General features: G+C 29.7%; 2 protein-coding genes across 2 annotated transcripts; one reads left to right on the forward strand and one right to left on the reverse strand.

The window, feature by feature from the left end:
• Positions 1-2,901: 2,901 nt before the first annotated feature.
• LOC127132625 (uncharacterized) lies at positions 2,902-5,481 on the forward strand. Its single transcript, XM_051061587.1, has 3 exons — positions 2,902-3,202; positions 3,299-3,693; positions 3,931-5,481. The coding sequence occupies exons 1-3, from the start codon at positions 3,137-3,139 to the stop codon at positions 5,219-5,221; spliced, it is 1,752 nt and encodes a 583-aa protein (XP_050917544.1). The 5' UTR covers positions 2,902-3,136; the 3' UTR covers positions 5,222-5,481.
• Positions 5,482-11,220: 5,739 nt separating this feature from the next.
• LOC127132626 (phospholipase A1 PLIP2, chloroplastic) lies at positions 11,221-14,644 on the reverse strand. The gene is made up of 5 exons (XM_051061588.1): positions 13,940-14,644; positions 12,815-13,246; positions 12,585-12,644; positions 12,072-12,488; positions 11,221-11,985 (listed from the first exon to the last, which is right to left on the reverse strand). Exons 1-5 carry the CDS (start codon positions 14,459-14,461, stop codon positions 11,404-11,406), a joined length of 2,013 nt encoding a protein of 670 aa, XP_050917545.1. The 5' UTR covers positions 14,462-14,644; the 3' UTR covers positions 11,221-11,403.
• Between the last annotated feature and the right edge of the window lie 2,103 nt (positions 14,645-16,747).

The following is a 16,747-nucleotide window of genomic DNA, read 5'->3' on the forward strand; positions in this document are numbered from 1 at the left end:
TTTTCATAATTCAGTTTTTTAGTTTTCTTTCTATTTATCTTATTCTTCTCTATCTTTCATCTTTCTTGAAAAGGTGAGATCAAGAATAAATGATATTAAATAAAATGTAAGACCATATTATTCTTGAATACATAAATAATGTAGAAATTAATTTATATTAAAATTTTATGATAAAAGTTTAACTCAAAATTATTTTATGATCACAAAAAAAATTGTCATATGATTCTTTATTTTTTATTTTTCTAATTAATTATATGTGTTGTATAATTATAAATATATTATTAATTAAATAAACTTCAATATAAATAATATAACATGATATGAAATTGAAAAGGTGGAAATTTAAAATATTAAAAAATAGAATATATTATAATATAATAAAATGATAAGATTATAACGTATAATATCAAAAATAATGAAATCTAAAATAAATATTATATAATAAAAGGTATGATCATAATATTATATATATATATATATATATATATATATATATATATATATATATATATATATATATATATATATATATATATATATATATAAAAGTATAAAGATACTAGACAAAAAAACATAAGTAATGTATAAATTAAACGATATTAAAATTATGTGTTAATATAATTATTTTATGATCAACAAAACAAAATTATTATATAATTATATATTTTTAATTATTTTACTAATTGTGTGAGTTGTATAATAAAAAATACTTTATTAATTAAATAAATTTCAATATAAATAATAATAGAATGAGACATAAAATAAGAAGGGTGGAAAAGGAAAAAGATCCAATAAAAAATGGATTAAATAGTGAGTGATAGAAAAAATTATTTTAACCAATTGATTTTAAAATTAAAATTAAATTAATATTAAAAAATTACTAAATGATGTCTGGTTTAAAAAATATTTTAAAAACTATATGTTATTATTAACAAAAAAAATATTATAAATTTATAGTATCTATGATATATTTCATTTTTTTATTTTAAAATTATAATATATCACGAGGTCTTTTGACTTAAAATTATAATATATTACTTATAATTATAGATATAGAACATATTAAAACATAATTAATGATATTAAAATTTAAATGTATGATAAACTAAATAAATTATTTTGTATTGTTATTATTTTATTGTATTTTTAATTAATTTATCATTTCATTTACATAATTTTAAATAAATAAATTTATTTACTTATAATCATTATTACATTTTATTTTTAATAAAAAGAGAAACTTTATTATAATCATTTTAAATAATTGTTAATTTACATTCAAAGTAATATTTAATTTTTTAAAATTAACTTAAAGTGTGTAATAATACCACTAGATAAATTTTTAGAATGAAAACAGTTAATTTAAAATACAATAATCAAAATAATTTAAAAATTTAAAAAATTATAAATTATCAAAAATGTGCGTTACTTATCACTAATTTTAATTTATATAATTCAGAATAATATTATATTAATATATTTCATGAATTTAAATATATATATATATATATATATAAAAGAAAAATGTAACAGATAAAACAAAAGAGAGGCTATATGAGGAGAAATGTTAGAAATCTTGGGATGTGTGCCTAAGAATTCAGAAATGACACGGGGAAACAGGCTGGCTTCAATGTGATGCTGATATGGCAAGTTGTGGGGACTAGGTCACTAGGGAGAGACCAGGAAAATCAATTGCAATTTAACATCAAAAAATACACGTATAAAAATGTAGTATTTGATATCAAAATTTTGATGTAAAAACTATTTATTATTTTTGTCATAATAATGGGTTAGTGGGGCAAAGGAAAGGGAAGTTAGAGAGCCTTTAAGACAAACCCATCTGGCTATCTAATCCAATTTCATGTGCATTCATTTAATCAATGTGGGTGAAATGCCAAAGCAAACCATCCCAAAAGAAAAAGCACAATTTCTTGTGGCTTATGAGTGAAGACTCACTTTCTCTCTCCCCATAAATATGCTCCTCTTCATATTACCAATTTACCCTCACTTCATCCTCTATTGATCAAAACAAAACCAAACCAACTTGGCAGAATAAGGGTGCTCCTTTTTATCATCCAACTCCATTTCGAATTTATCTTTCTTCAATAATTAAACCAAAAAAATGCAAATTTTTAAAAAGATTTTCGTCGATGAGTTGGAAGAATAATGATTTAAAATGGAAACATGGTATGATAATGGTTTTATAAATATCTCATGATTTTTATCGAATTATAGCAAGCTTGGCCAAATTATATGAATGGGCCTGTCCCATTCGTTGTTACTATTATTACAATTTGAAAAGTTACAAAATGAGAATAATCATTCAATACACGAAAAAAAATATTCCTTTAATTCAATGTCAATATGAATTATTCATCGTTGATTGGTCATAATTTTGTAGTTATAGCCACCTATTATCACGGTTGATTAACACAAAGTTAGAAATTTGCATGATTTATTTCATCAATTAACTTAGAATTAATTAATCTCACATGTGGAGCCATTATTTCTCTATAAAGTCAATGATTAATTCGTTACGCTAAAAATTGGGTCAAAGTAGGAAGGGTAAAATTGTAATTTGGGCTAGGTTTCTCATAAGCTTTGCTTGTTTTTGAGGCATTTAGCTTGAGATATATTTTACCGGTTGTTGAAACTTGAAGCATGAAATTGAAGACCCGTGATTGGTAACCGGCTATATCAGGTTAAAATGGAAAAAGTCACCGGGTATATCAGGTAACGAATCATAAATATAATTAGGACCATAAGCTACCACCTAAGGCCACGTATAGGTGTGAGTGTGAGTGAGAGAAGAATCTAAATATTTTTTTGCCAGCTAAGAATTTGAAGGATGAAAGCTTTTTCTCAGGGTCAAAGCTGTCAAATTTTCTCTCTCTCTAATATTATTATTATTATTAAAATTAAAAAAAAAAAAAAATACAATTTGCTTAAATTTATTTACACATGAAATCAAATACTGATATAAAATCCTCCACTCCTTCTTTCTTCCTATCTATTCCCGGACGGAATTCTCTCTCTCTCAAGAACAAACTCTGTTCTTGTTCTCTCTTTCTCTCATTCTCATCAATTAAATTATGTGAGTGAGAATTTCAAACTGTTCAAGATTTCAATTCTGAAAATGGCGGTCACTACTCACTCTCTAACCGCTACAGAAAAGAAACACTGGTGGCTCACTAACCGAAAGGTAATTTTATCACCTCTCTTGTTTAACTCCTTGATTTTTGATTTTAGTTAAAGATGGGTTTAATAATGTTCTTTTATTTTTTATCTGTGGTTTCAGATTGTTGAGAAATACTTGAAAGATGCTCGGAACTTAATAGCGACGCAAGAACAGAGCGAGATCGTTTCGGCTTTGAATCTTCTAGATGCGGCTTTAGCTATATCTCCGCGTTTAGATCACGCGCTTGAGTTGAAAGCGAGGTCGTTGCTTTATCTACGGCGGTTCAAGGATGTAGCTGATATGCTTCAAGAATATGTTCCGAGTTTGAGAATGGCGAATGAAGATCCTTCCTCTGGTTCTTCTTCCGAGTCGTCTTCTTCGAGGGAAGGTGTGAAGCTTCTCTCGTCTGATTCGCCGGTGAGAGATCAGAGTTTTAAGTGTTTCTCTGTTTCTGATCTTAAGAAAAAGGTTATGGCAGGTTTATGGAAAAGCTGTGATAAAGAAGGGCAATGGAGGTAATTAACCTTAGGAAAACTATTATTCTGTTTTCTTTCATTGTTTTTGCATTCAAATTTGGGTATTAAGTTAAGGACAATTACTTATATCTTTGTTCATAATAATGAGTTTGATTTGTGTACAAGTGTTTATTTATTATTTTTATAAAATTTGATGTTTATTGTTTATAAATATTTATTGTAAGATCAATTTGGATGTTTATGGTTTATAATTATTAATTTTGATTATGAATGCAGATATTTGGTTTTGGGTGAAGCATGTTGCCATTTAGGATTAATGGAGGATGCAATGGTTCTTCTTCAAACTGGAAAGCGGATTGCCAGTGCGGCATTCCGGCGAGAGAGTGTCTGCTGGTCGGACGACAGTTTTCCTCTGTTAACCATCCCGATTGCCGGAGATACGGCGAACCAACCGACCACCTCACCGCCACGAGTTCCTATAAATGTAACTGAAAGAGTAACACATCTCCTCAGCCACATTAAGTTTCTCCTTCGCCGTCGTGCAGCAGCACTTGCTGCACTTGATGCTGGTCTCTACTCGGAAGCCATCCGACATTTCTCAAAAATTGTAGATGGGCGCCGTGCTGCGCCACAAGGCTTCCTTGCGGAGTGTTACATGCATAGAGCCTCTGCAAACCGTTCTGCCGGTCGAATCGCCGAGTCTATAGCTGATTGTAACCGCACCCTTTCTTTAGACCCAACCTGCATTCAAGCCCTTGAAACCAGAGCTTCACTCTTTGAAACAATTCGTTGCTTACCTGATTCTCTACACGATTTAGAACATTTGAAACTTCTTTACAACTCCATCTTACGTGACCGGAAACTTCCTGGTCCGGCATGGAAGCGTCACAATGTCAGATACAGAGAGATTCCAGGGAAACTCTGTGCCTTAACCACCAAGATTCAAGAACTGAAACAAAGGTTAGCTTCTGGTGAAACAACTAGTGTTGATTACTATGCATTGATTGGGATTCGACGAGGTTGTTCGCGGTCCGAATTGGAGAGGGCTCATTTGTTGCTTTGTCTTCGCCATAAACCGGATAAAGCTACAAATTTCATCGAACGGTGTGAGTTTGCAGACGAACGTGATATCGATACAGTTAAGGAGAAAGCAAAGATGTGTTCATTGTTATTGTACAGATTGATTCAAAAGGGTTACACGAGTGTGATGAGTAATGTGTTAGACGAAGAAGCCGCTGAAAAACAAAGAAAGAAAAACTCTGTCGCCGCTGCAGCACAAGCACAAGTGCAGGCACAAGCACAGGCTCAAGCACAAGCACAGGTAGCCGCCATTCAAGCAATTAAGAAAACAAATGAAGCTGAGTTGAAAAACAACAAGCCTGAAGTTAAGATTGGTAATGTTTTAGTTGAAAATGATCAGTCTCAGTCTCTGATATCTTCCTGTACCGTAAACCCTGCTGTGTTTCAAGGTGTGTTTTGCCGCGATCTTGCGGTCGTCGGAAACTTGTTGACGCAGGTGGGATTTAATCGACCGATTCCGGTGAAGTATGAAGCATTGAGCTGCTAAGAAAGTTTTGATGAAAAAAATTGGTGGGAGGGGCTGTTGGAGATGTAACCGGCAGAGGGAATCTCTGATTCATATTCACTTTTATGATTGTACAAACAAAATGCAAAGGGTAAAAAAATTTAGACTGCCGGAAAATTTTGTCATCTTTTCCTTTTTTTTTTATTTTTATATCTTTTATTAGTAGTTTTCTTTTTCATCTATGATATGTACAGATCAATTATCACTCCCTTGAGACTCTACTTTTGGATTATTGGCCTTAACTCATCTTAAAATTTTCGTATTAATCAAAATTAAAGTACTACTAGTACTAAGTTTAAGATTATTACAACCTTTGTCTATAATTGATTGTGCAACATAAAATTTATCATAGACAACGTACGAACCTTTATAATTTATATTGTCAGATGCCATTTCCGTGAAAGATGTTTCTCATTTATGTTTCTTGGAACATGACTTTTGAGGTTCTTTGAAAGTGGTCATGTTATAGTGGAGTAGAGGACCCAGTTTTGAAGTAATGAACAAGGGAAAAGGTCTGTCAGTTTTTGTTTTAGTACTTCTCTAGACATATATAAAAGAAAGTGAAGGGATTAAAATTTAAAAGTGAAATTAGATTAATAAATTGGTACTAGTAGTTGAAATAGACAAAATATTTAAAAGTGAAATTATATTAAATAAAGTGATGAATTTTTCTCTAAAAGATTTCATTGTTATTTATGAAGGGGTAGGTTGAAATGAATGAAGGTTTGAAGATTGAAAGCATGCTAATAATGGTGAATGATTTGAGGCGTGGCTTGTGACACAATAAAACAGTCTGTATTTTGTGTTTTCATGTATAAGATGCATTATTGCACTTGGTTGTCCCTTTTGGATCATACAACTGTTTTCCATAAAGTTTTTAATACACAAATTTGAATCCATAATGTCAATGTAAGTTAAACGTGAGAGATATTTAAGACTCTTCAACCAGCAAATGACATGACATTAACAGGTCAAAATCCTTCTGTCAAAGAACAAAAAAAACAAACTACATGCATTGATAGTGGAGAGAGGGAATTCTATGCTTTCAAATTTTCTGTTAGATTAGCTAGCAAAAGATGGATTGGTGTTGAATGCAAATGTATAGCTGCCTATTTTTTTTTTGTCAATGTATTTAAATATTTGAACTATTTTAATTACTATTTTGAAATAAAATATCAATGAAAAATGTATATGAAAAATTAATGTATGTAGTCTTATTTTATTCAGATACATTAATTTTTTACATATTATTTTTACTTTACTTTTATTTATGAATAAAATGTTTTTATATTTAATATAATTTATTTTAATAAAGTTTATTTGTAAATAAAATATTTTCAGTTTATTTTTTTTAATGATTTTTTAATATACCATGTATATCACTTTCTTCAAATTGTATGTAATTTTCAAAATATTTTAAAAACATTCACATTAGTCATACATTCATATCAAATATATTGATGATTAATATTTTATATATTTATTCTCATACACTAAAAAAATTAAAATTAAAATTTGTAAATAATTTATCATATAGAAGATCATAATTGATGATAATTTTAGTCTTCAAAATATTTGTATTTATAGAGAAATTCTTGCCATTAAAAAAAACCAACTCATGATATTTTTAAATTGCTCCAAAAGAAGATTAAAATGTTGGTACCCATAATCAAACTTTAGAAAGTATAATCCCAACAAATTCTCGCCATTTACTTCATAGTATCAAAAATATAAATAGATTATATTTTAACCATTTATAAAATATAATTTTTTAAATATATATTTTGGAAATTCTTTCATGAGTATTTTAATTTTCAAACTTCGAGTATTCAATGCTCTTATGATCTTTACTTACCCAATAGGCTAATAGATTAGAAATTATCTTCCTTTTCTTGCTTGCAAGTGATTCGGTACCTTTTATTCTTTGCCAAGAATAAGCAAAATAAAAAAGATATAACATCCCTTTTCCTTCAAGAACACCACTTTATTTTTCCAACTTACTCCATCATTATGTTGGCATATTTTTCACCTTCCATAGACTCTTAGAATATTAATGGAGAGAATATAGGAGGAAAAAGAAAGTGACAATGGAATATTTTTGTGACAAGAAAGAAGGGGAGAGATAAAAAGGGAAAGAATATAACAAAGTAATCTAAAATTAATTAGGTTTAATTGTAAGTTTTTATCCACTAATTTTATCTATTCATAAAATTAATTATATATTTTAAATTTAAACAGTTTTTGGTTCCTCTAAGAAATTTTGTTTTTTAACATATATTTTATCTATAAAGTTGCACAATAAATTTATATACAATGCTTTATCATATTTTATAAGAAATATATTATATAAAAAATGAAAAAATTATTAGAGGAAATCAAAACTATTTAAATTTAAAATAGGGAGATAAATTTTGTGAATTTGATAAAATAGAGAGATTAAAACTGTAATTAAATTAAATAATTAAAAGTATAAAAATAACAACTAAAAAATTATGCAAATAATATTGGTATAAAAAATATATATAATATATGTTTTAAAATAAAATCTTAATAACTATTAAAAATTTAACACATTCAAACCTAAAACACTATTTCAAATATAACATTATTCATATTTATAATTAATCAACCAATCGAGATGCAATGTGTTTTGGGTGCAAAAAGAATTCTACCTTGCTTAAAAATCGAGACTAGTTTATATATATATATATATATATATATATATATATATATATATAATTGATTAACATTATAGCATATCTTATGAATATTCTCATGTCTTCTCTTCCTTTGATTTCAAGTAGCACAAGGAAAGTACAAAAAATGTTAGCAATAAAGTTGTTATGCACTTCTTTGGCACTAGCATTTGAGCAATATTGCAAACTGAAAACAGAACACATGTTACAATAACTTTCCAACTTCTTTGTTAGCTACTCGCACTTAAGTGCTTCCCTACCAACTTAAATTGAACATGTTTGGTTCAAATTTATTTTTAATGCTAGCTGGATATCTTGTATGCTTCATAAGCCTACATGTACAGCTAGTTCTGATCAAACTCATTTCAAGTTTTGAATGCTCTGAACAAGTTTCCTTATATTATAGTAAAATTCAAACTAACTAGCCACTAATATAATTGGTGGAAAAGAGAAAAACATGCCTCGCACAACTGAATATTATTTATTTTTTATATTATAAAGTACATCTATATCTGATCTAACAAATAGAAAAAATTAAATAGAGACATTATTTCACCCCAAAAAATAAATAAGGTCATTGGAAAAATTAGTGTTGTTGAACTACTCTTCTGACAGAATATTATTTTGTTCTTTACATTAAGCTTTTATATTCATATTGACAGCATAATTTAATTCCTTGGTGCGAAAGTTAAGGTGCATCTCATGAGGGCCATATATTACTTCAATGAATATAAGTACTTTTTTTGTGTAGAATAAATATAAGTACTTTATTCTATACTCAGATATTTCATGGCATTTGTGCAACAATTTTTTCTATTTTTTTTATGATGTATGTGTATTAGTTTTTACCTTTATCTTTAATCTTTAATAAAAATTAATTCATTCCGAATTAATTTTTTCACTGCATAATCAAATACAAAGTTTAAACAAAAATATTTCTTTTTAAAAATAAAAATAAAAATATAATATATTTGCATAAATTAAAAGTACACATTTAAGTATGAACTGGTAAGAAACAAAGGTGTTAGAATGTAGGGAACATGTAATGGCAAATTATAAAATGAGGACTAGCATGTGCTTCTATCATGTGCCCTTTAGCCGTCCAAAACAATGATGGAGTTCTTGTTAAAATTTGGTGGCACAATGTGCATGATCAATTATCTGACAAAATTTTCTTGCATTATGTATATTTTTATTATTATTTTCTTTAGCAAAGGAATATTGCATATAGTAACAAAAGAAAAGATACAAAAAGAATGTGTTTGGGATATGGGAGTTGAGTTTCATTATGAGCTGGAAAAGATGTAAGGTTTCATTGAGATCTGAGTTTGCAGTGACCAATTTTCCTTTACAACTCATCTACAATTTTTTTTTATATAAATTTTATGTCACTATATGTATGCTAGTCTAAAATGTATATAATCAAGAAAGAATGAACTTTTGAAAACACTTGATTATTTTTCATTCAAGGACTAACTTTTTAAGCTATACTAGGGAATAAGATTTATTTTTTTATAGGAATTTGTAGAATTTACTTATTGTTTAGTTCAGAGAAAAAACCGAACTGAATCAACTTAAAATATAATAAAAATTATTTAAATTAAATTTAACTATTTAATTTATTCAAAATCGAACCGATTGATTTGATATACCATTTTGAAATTCCAAATCATTTCAAACCATTAAAATTCAATTTTTCCCAAATCGGATCATTTTTATTAAAGAATGGAATAGTTAAACTAATTTTAAATCTTTTTTAAAGATAAAAAAGTTTAGTATTTTTTTTTTTCAGTTTCGATTTGATTTGATTCGGAGAAACCGTTTATGGAATATGGTTTGACTCATTAAACAAATTCGATTACTTTTCGTGCATTTTATGATTTTTTTTAAGAACACTACTTATTGATATATGAATATGACACATTATTCATAGCTTAATTCAAAGTTAATAATAGTGGCTAGGCATTGTAATTGTAGGATTCATAGTGTCTAAGCAAAGGCGTATGGGCACATAACATAACATCATAAAATTACATAGTGGTGGAATGGGAAGGAAAGTAAGTATATGAGTTAATGTTTTTCTTAAATTTTGTATCTGCACTTTTAAAAATGTATACAGTAGGTTTGAGTACTGTCTTTGTTGTACTTTGGTTGATTGGTTTGGTTGGTTTGTTTGTTTGCATTTTCAATGATAAAGAATTGAACCTTACAAACCAATTGTAAGGAACCACGTGAAAGTGAAAGAGCCTCTTCTTCATTTGTGTAATTGTTTTTATATTAAATCTTCTTTTGCATCAAACATTAAAGGTAAATATATTACTTAATATTGGTTAACAAGAATGTTTAAACATGCATTTAGATCATCCATCAAAACTTTTTTTTATTTTTTATATAGGTAGAGAAGTTGAACTCGCAATTATTTATCAATTAAGTTAATTTTTAAAGATATATTCTAATTAGTAATTGAATTAATTTAATAGTTGACAAAATAGTATAAAAATTGATTGATTAAATTTAAAAAATAATATGAAAATATTTTAATTAATACTTAATTTAAAAAATTAATAAATAGTAAAATAAAATTGAAAAATAATAAACTATACATCATCTATACTTGAACAATTAGAAGTGTCAAATCAATTTTCATATAAAAACATTTCTAGTGAGTTTGGTTTTTATATTTAAGATTAATGAATTTATTTATCAATATTAAGGCAATTACACCAAACAAAATGGATGTGTACATGCTTATTCATTTACTTAAAATTTAAAAATGAAAATAAGAGAATAATAAATTGATTTCAACTATTTATTTATAATAATTTTGAAATTTGTATATAAAGATTATGATGTGGCTTTAATTAGAACATTTTTTTGGCTTTCAAAAAATAGTTTAAATATAATTTTTTTTATAAAAATATTCAAAATTACGAAATTCCATCCTTTGACATCTTGCCATTTATTTATATACAAAATTTATAATAAATTATATTTCATGTGCTTATTAGTCTTCCTTTAGATTTTGTGTATACTTGTTTTTATAATAATAGAAAAAACTTATAAATTATAAAGTTTGATATCTGTTGGATCAATTATCTTTTATTTTGTTATGTTTTTTCTTTTGTTTGGGCTGAGGCCCGTTTATTCATGAAAAAATAAAATAAAACATTTGGGCATTACTTTGTATATTCCATGGGATGTGAGTTCATTCATAGCATTACTTCGAATATTCCGGACATATCCATATTACACACTTCAAATTTTTTCGTGTTTACCGTAATAATATTAATTTTTAAATCAGTGTTTTACGATCAAATTGTTAATATTGGAGCAATAGTTTCTATACAATCACTAACCATGAAAAACACACGTTACTTTCTATTTTGAAAGAAGTGAGTAAAGAATCATCTAACTGTATTCCTACCATTACCATGTGCCATTTTACCCTCTACAACTATTATCAACTTTTTAACTTAAGCTAGTCAAGTTACATGTTTCCGAGAGTAACAACCGTGCCGGAAATAAGAACATTACAAATAGTTGCATATGTTGGGATGCAACAAGCCTGCTGAACCTTTTCAAGGACTCTCTACGTGTCTGTATAATACCTGAAAAGGGAGGCTGGTCTTGAATTATACGGACCCTTACCATAGACCTCCCACCAACAATGTCTGCATCGCTTACACGTCGTACCACGAGAGGCCACTGCACCTTTTGACTAAGCCCTCTCCTTGCTGCTGTGCGGATTTGGCTAAGTTCTTGACGAATCACGGTTCTAATGGATTTCAGGTATGAATTCATGTCATGATCCCTTTGTATGGTTCCTCCAAAACCATAGGCGGATCGGTCACTTAATATCTCGAGTGGATGCGGGGAGTTTAAGAAGAAGAATTGAGCTGCTTGGATCTGGTTTTCTGTGTCACTGGATTCTGAAAAAGGGCCACTCAAAAGGTATAGACCACTACCTGATGGCAGGAGATCATGGCTCGGTGAAAATTTCTCGTCTGGCTGTAGAATCAATAGTTCACCCATTGGTGCATAAAGTAGCTTCTGCAGTAAAAGATTCACAAAGAATTGAATTAAAGGCTGAAAAAAATTTAAAATAGAACACTTAAGTATGTCAAATAACGCCGTACTTGGTTATTAAGACAAGGATGACAACGAAAGCTCGCATTAATGGCCTTTAGTAGTTCTGTAACATGGTTAGGGTACTTGCAAGAAAATGCTCGCGGTACTATGTCTCTGTGCATTGCAATTGCTTGAACATGACTCCGCGGTAATCCTAGCTTTTCGAGCAGACGATCACCTCCACACATGATGGATGGGGAACCAAACGTTACCACAGGAAGCAAAGAAGAAATTGGCACTTCCTTCCTTATCAACAGCATAAGATTTACAAGCAATGCCAAGCTTCCCCCAAGAGAATGGCCAGTGAAACGGAAAGTTGCGCGAGAGCCTTGAGATTTTAGGTTGGCATGAACCTCAGGTAACATCTGCTGATATGTCACTTTTGCAGCCTCATATATACCCCTATGGACAGGGACATCAAATCCCTAAGAAAAAAAGTATCTCATTGTCGCAATTTCACAAAGGGTAACCCTTTAATAAGTGGAATCACAAATTGAACTGCAATAGTAAGTAACAATTACCTCAAATTGAACTGGCTCAAAAAGTAGGTTTGCCTGCCAGGACTCGAATGATTCTGAGCCCTGCATATCAAAACAATAATTGGTTGGATAGCATACCAAAAATAAATCCAAATTCGCTATAAATTTTAATGCTAACTCATTAACATTTTATATGAATTACCACGCAGCTTTAAGAAATAAATATACGTTATATTGTAAGATAAAACATATCTCAGACTAATTTTCTCCACCTGAATAACAAAATATCTTGTAGAACTCTGGTCATTGTCACATGTGTACCATTCACATGGTGTAGAACTTGTTGAATTCAAATCATCGGCAAAAGCTTGTTTTACGTCCTCATCTGCAACAATAACTGCTGTCATTGAATCAGTGGTTGCCATCAAAGAACCAGCATTTGCGTTTATCATGTTCACAGTATCAACGCTCCCGCTGCTTGCTTCAAGTGACCCTTCAACCACTGAAATCTGACAAGCAGCAGATGCATTTATCATCGACTCATCATTATCTTCCTCATTTTTTTCTCCGACGTCTTTTTCACTGGTCTCTTCTTTCTGAATTGCAGCAGATGCCAGATTTTTATCAGCTGTTGCAGCCAGTTCCCTTTTCTCTATTGATGAAGTTACAAAACGCAGACCACATGTCTTCAAGAGGTTCCCCGACTAAATTAACAAAGCCAAAGCACAAATTAGCAGCACAAACACAATTTAAGGTAAACATGTTCCTAATCTATATTTTACCATTCAACTGAATTCCACTCTTGAGTACAAAATTAGAACCCTGTCTACATATATCTTACTAATAAAACAATATTTCAATCCAATCAAGTCACAATCTCGACACTATCAAACACATATATTAGATACGACTTGACAGAATATTGAAACTGACACGAAGACATCAGTAATAATTTGATAAAATGAATATTATTGTAATCACGCGTTTTTGTGTCGTTTTGGTAATATTAAACAAGACCTCGTATCAAACACACGAGACACGCCTTCAATTTGGTAGATTAGTGCCTCATCAATGCTAAACTACGAACTGATTTGACAAAACAGAGTATTTTAATCCAATCATCAATCACGTCACATATCAAACACATAATCAAACAAAAAATCTTAGAGAAATTCATTTCCATCAAAGCCTAAATATTCACTAAGAAACACGACACATTCGTTACTAAAATAAAATAAAAATGCACAAATTTAAATATGGATAGAGCAGTGTTTCATCAATGCTAATCTATGAAGGGTTTTTTAAATGCTAGTGATTTATATGTCTATACATTCGTTACTAAAATAAAATAAAAATGCACAAATTTACTATACATAAAAAAAATGATGAAAATAAACCTTGATATTGGGAATAGAGTATGCCAAATTCCCCAAGTGACACATGTGCGCATACATTCTTGCCTCAACTAGGGTTACCCTACGAAGCATTCTCGAAAACGACTCTCTATCAAACCAAACCTCTTCTTCATCTTCATCAACACTACAAATATCACACTCTTCTTCGTCATTATCGTCACTCTCTTGTTCCCCTCTCCAAACAGAATTGAGTTCAAAAACCTTGAAAGTCCCGTTCGCATTTTCCCCTTCTCCTTCTGTCTCTGCAACAACCACATTCTCCGCCGTAACCGCATCATCGACGCCGAGACCGTTGTTTCCGGCGGAATTCCCGATGAGTCGAGAGTTCAGAGATTTTGGAAACCGAAAGGAGAGCCCGGAAAGCATGGAGGAGTTGTTTGACCGCCTTGCCGTGGTGAGGTGAGATTGAGACGCGTGATCGTTGGCGCGTGAAGTTGTAGTTGCAGTAAATGCAGTGATAAATGGAAGTATCCCAGAAATTCGAGTTTGTAAATACGTATCCATTGTTATAAGATTGTTACGAGTTATGAATGTGATTATAGATAATCTCAGGGTGATGGTGGTGGTGGTGATGGTGATAGCGTACGTAGTTTGAATTTTCGAATTGTGAAAGGAGAAGAAAGAGAGTTTTAGAGAAAGAGATTTACACGTGGGTGTTGTTGAAAAAAATTTCGTTTGGTATTCAAGATTTCGTAAGAAAGAAGATGATTTAAAGGAAATGCCACGTAGTAAGAGTGTGCATGGATTCTTTGAATTAGTGACGTGTCCGTAAGCATATAGTCAGCGTGTCATTCCTATCATTTTGGGAAATTGTCCCTTTCATTTAATTGAAGAAAATTTAGAGTACTAGGGAAGGGACTGGAATTTTCATGGTCAATCAAAAATCATCAAAATCAGCATTTTTAAATTTATTCGTCATAAAGGACACATTAAATTGACCAATGGTGTAATATAGGCGGCTTAAATGGCCTCTACAATGCTTTTTTATTTACTACTTTATCTAAAATAAATAAATAATTAATAAATTTTTAATATTGACTTTTATTGGTTTAGTCTATGTTTGGGTAAAAAAATATTATATATATATTATTAAAATATTTTAAAATATTAAATTATATAAATAATTTAAATTTTATATATCAATTTGACGGAATACATGATTGTCGTGATACTGTAAAAATAATATATTATTATGATTTGATTTATAAAAAAAAAACAAGTTTTACCTTTATTAAAAAATATAGTTAAGTTTATTTAAATTTTTTAATTTCATATGAGAGACAATAAAATACTAGTATATCCTCAATTAAATTATTTTTCAATAATAATACTTCTTTTATATTAAACAAATATAGATTTCTTGACATTGTTTATATTTAAAGTCCAAAATTTAAAAAAATAAGATTGGAAAAAATATACTATTAGTACGACATTCATTTTCTCTGAAATTTGTTTGAATTATAATTGTAATTACAATAATTATGCCGGAGCTCTAAAATTTGTTTGAATTATAATTGTAATTACAATAATTATAAAGTCATGACGATGACATGTCAACCCGTTACTACTATTTTTTCTGAAGATAATTTTACGTAAAATTTTGTTAACAATAAAAAAACACTTCTTATAACTTTAATATCCTTTAGAACTCAAAGAATACTTTGATTATAATAACTCTCACTTTTGTAGAGTGTATAGTCCAAACCCATGAAACAAGAGTGTGTTTTTGTTTTTCTTTGTCGGAAAGAAATTCGAGGAACACATTCAATCTAGTCCTATAGTTTATATAACCATATTTCTATGTTTGTTACATCACTCGGTTAACCATGAAATATGATATGAAATAGTGAGATTTATGTGTTCTCTATTTCACACGATTATGCCTTATGATTTTAATAATCGAACTTTTGTGTTTACTATTCTATTTGATTATCTATTGTGATGAAAAATATGTAATACACGAGTAAAAAATAAAAAATAGTAAGACTAAATTAAGGTATAAGATTTAAGAGAGCAAACATTGGGGATGTGTTGCAGAATCAAAGATACGAAACCTCCATCATGTACAATGAAAGGCGACAAAGATAATGTAAGTTGCAGCACCATATTACTCACCAATTATGCTAGACCAAAGGCTCAATTTATTTTGTGACTTGCACTGATGGAAATTGTAAATACTAAGGATAGGCTTGTAAAGTTTGGTGTTGTAACGGATGGTGTTGACAAGATAGGTCTGCTATGGGGGACAGAGTACGGGTTCAAGCTGAGGTCTCCAGAGTCTGAGTTGTCACCGGAAGCAGAAGTACCATGATTAGATTCTGAACCTTCAGAAGCGTAAACACCATGTTCAGAGTATGGTCCTTCAGAGGTTGAAACACCACTTTAAGAGTCATCGGATTCTGATCCATCGGAATCTCAGACTACAAGCTTGTCAATAGATGCTTTCGGCAGGGTCAATTCCGAGTTGACTTTTAAGCTTATGATCTTGCACTCTTGAACCTATATTAGTATATCAAATTGTTCTTTAAGTACTTTGTTATCATCAAAATTCAAGGGATATGAAAAAATCTTGTTCCAACACGAACCAATCATATTAAACTTGATATTCACTTTTTCCGTGAACGGGTTATTTCCAAACACATGAAAATTCACCATGTTTCAAGTTCGTTGCAAGTTGTTGATACGCTTACTAAACCTCTCGACACTGCAGCGTTCCAAGACCTTTATACCAAGCTCGAATTTGTGACTTTAACCTCTTTATGAGCTTATGGGGGAGTATTAGAAGAGAAG

This window comes from Lathyrus oleraceus, chromosome 3 (assembly GCF_024323335.1).
Source record: "Lathyrus oleraceus cultivar Zhongwan6 chromosome 3, CAAS_Psat_ZW6_1.0, whole genome shotgun sequence".
NCBI classification, from domain to species: domain Eukaryota; kingdom Viridiplantae; phylum Streptophyta; class Magnoliopsida; order Fabales; family Fabaceae; genus Lathyrus; species Lathyrus oleraceus.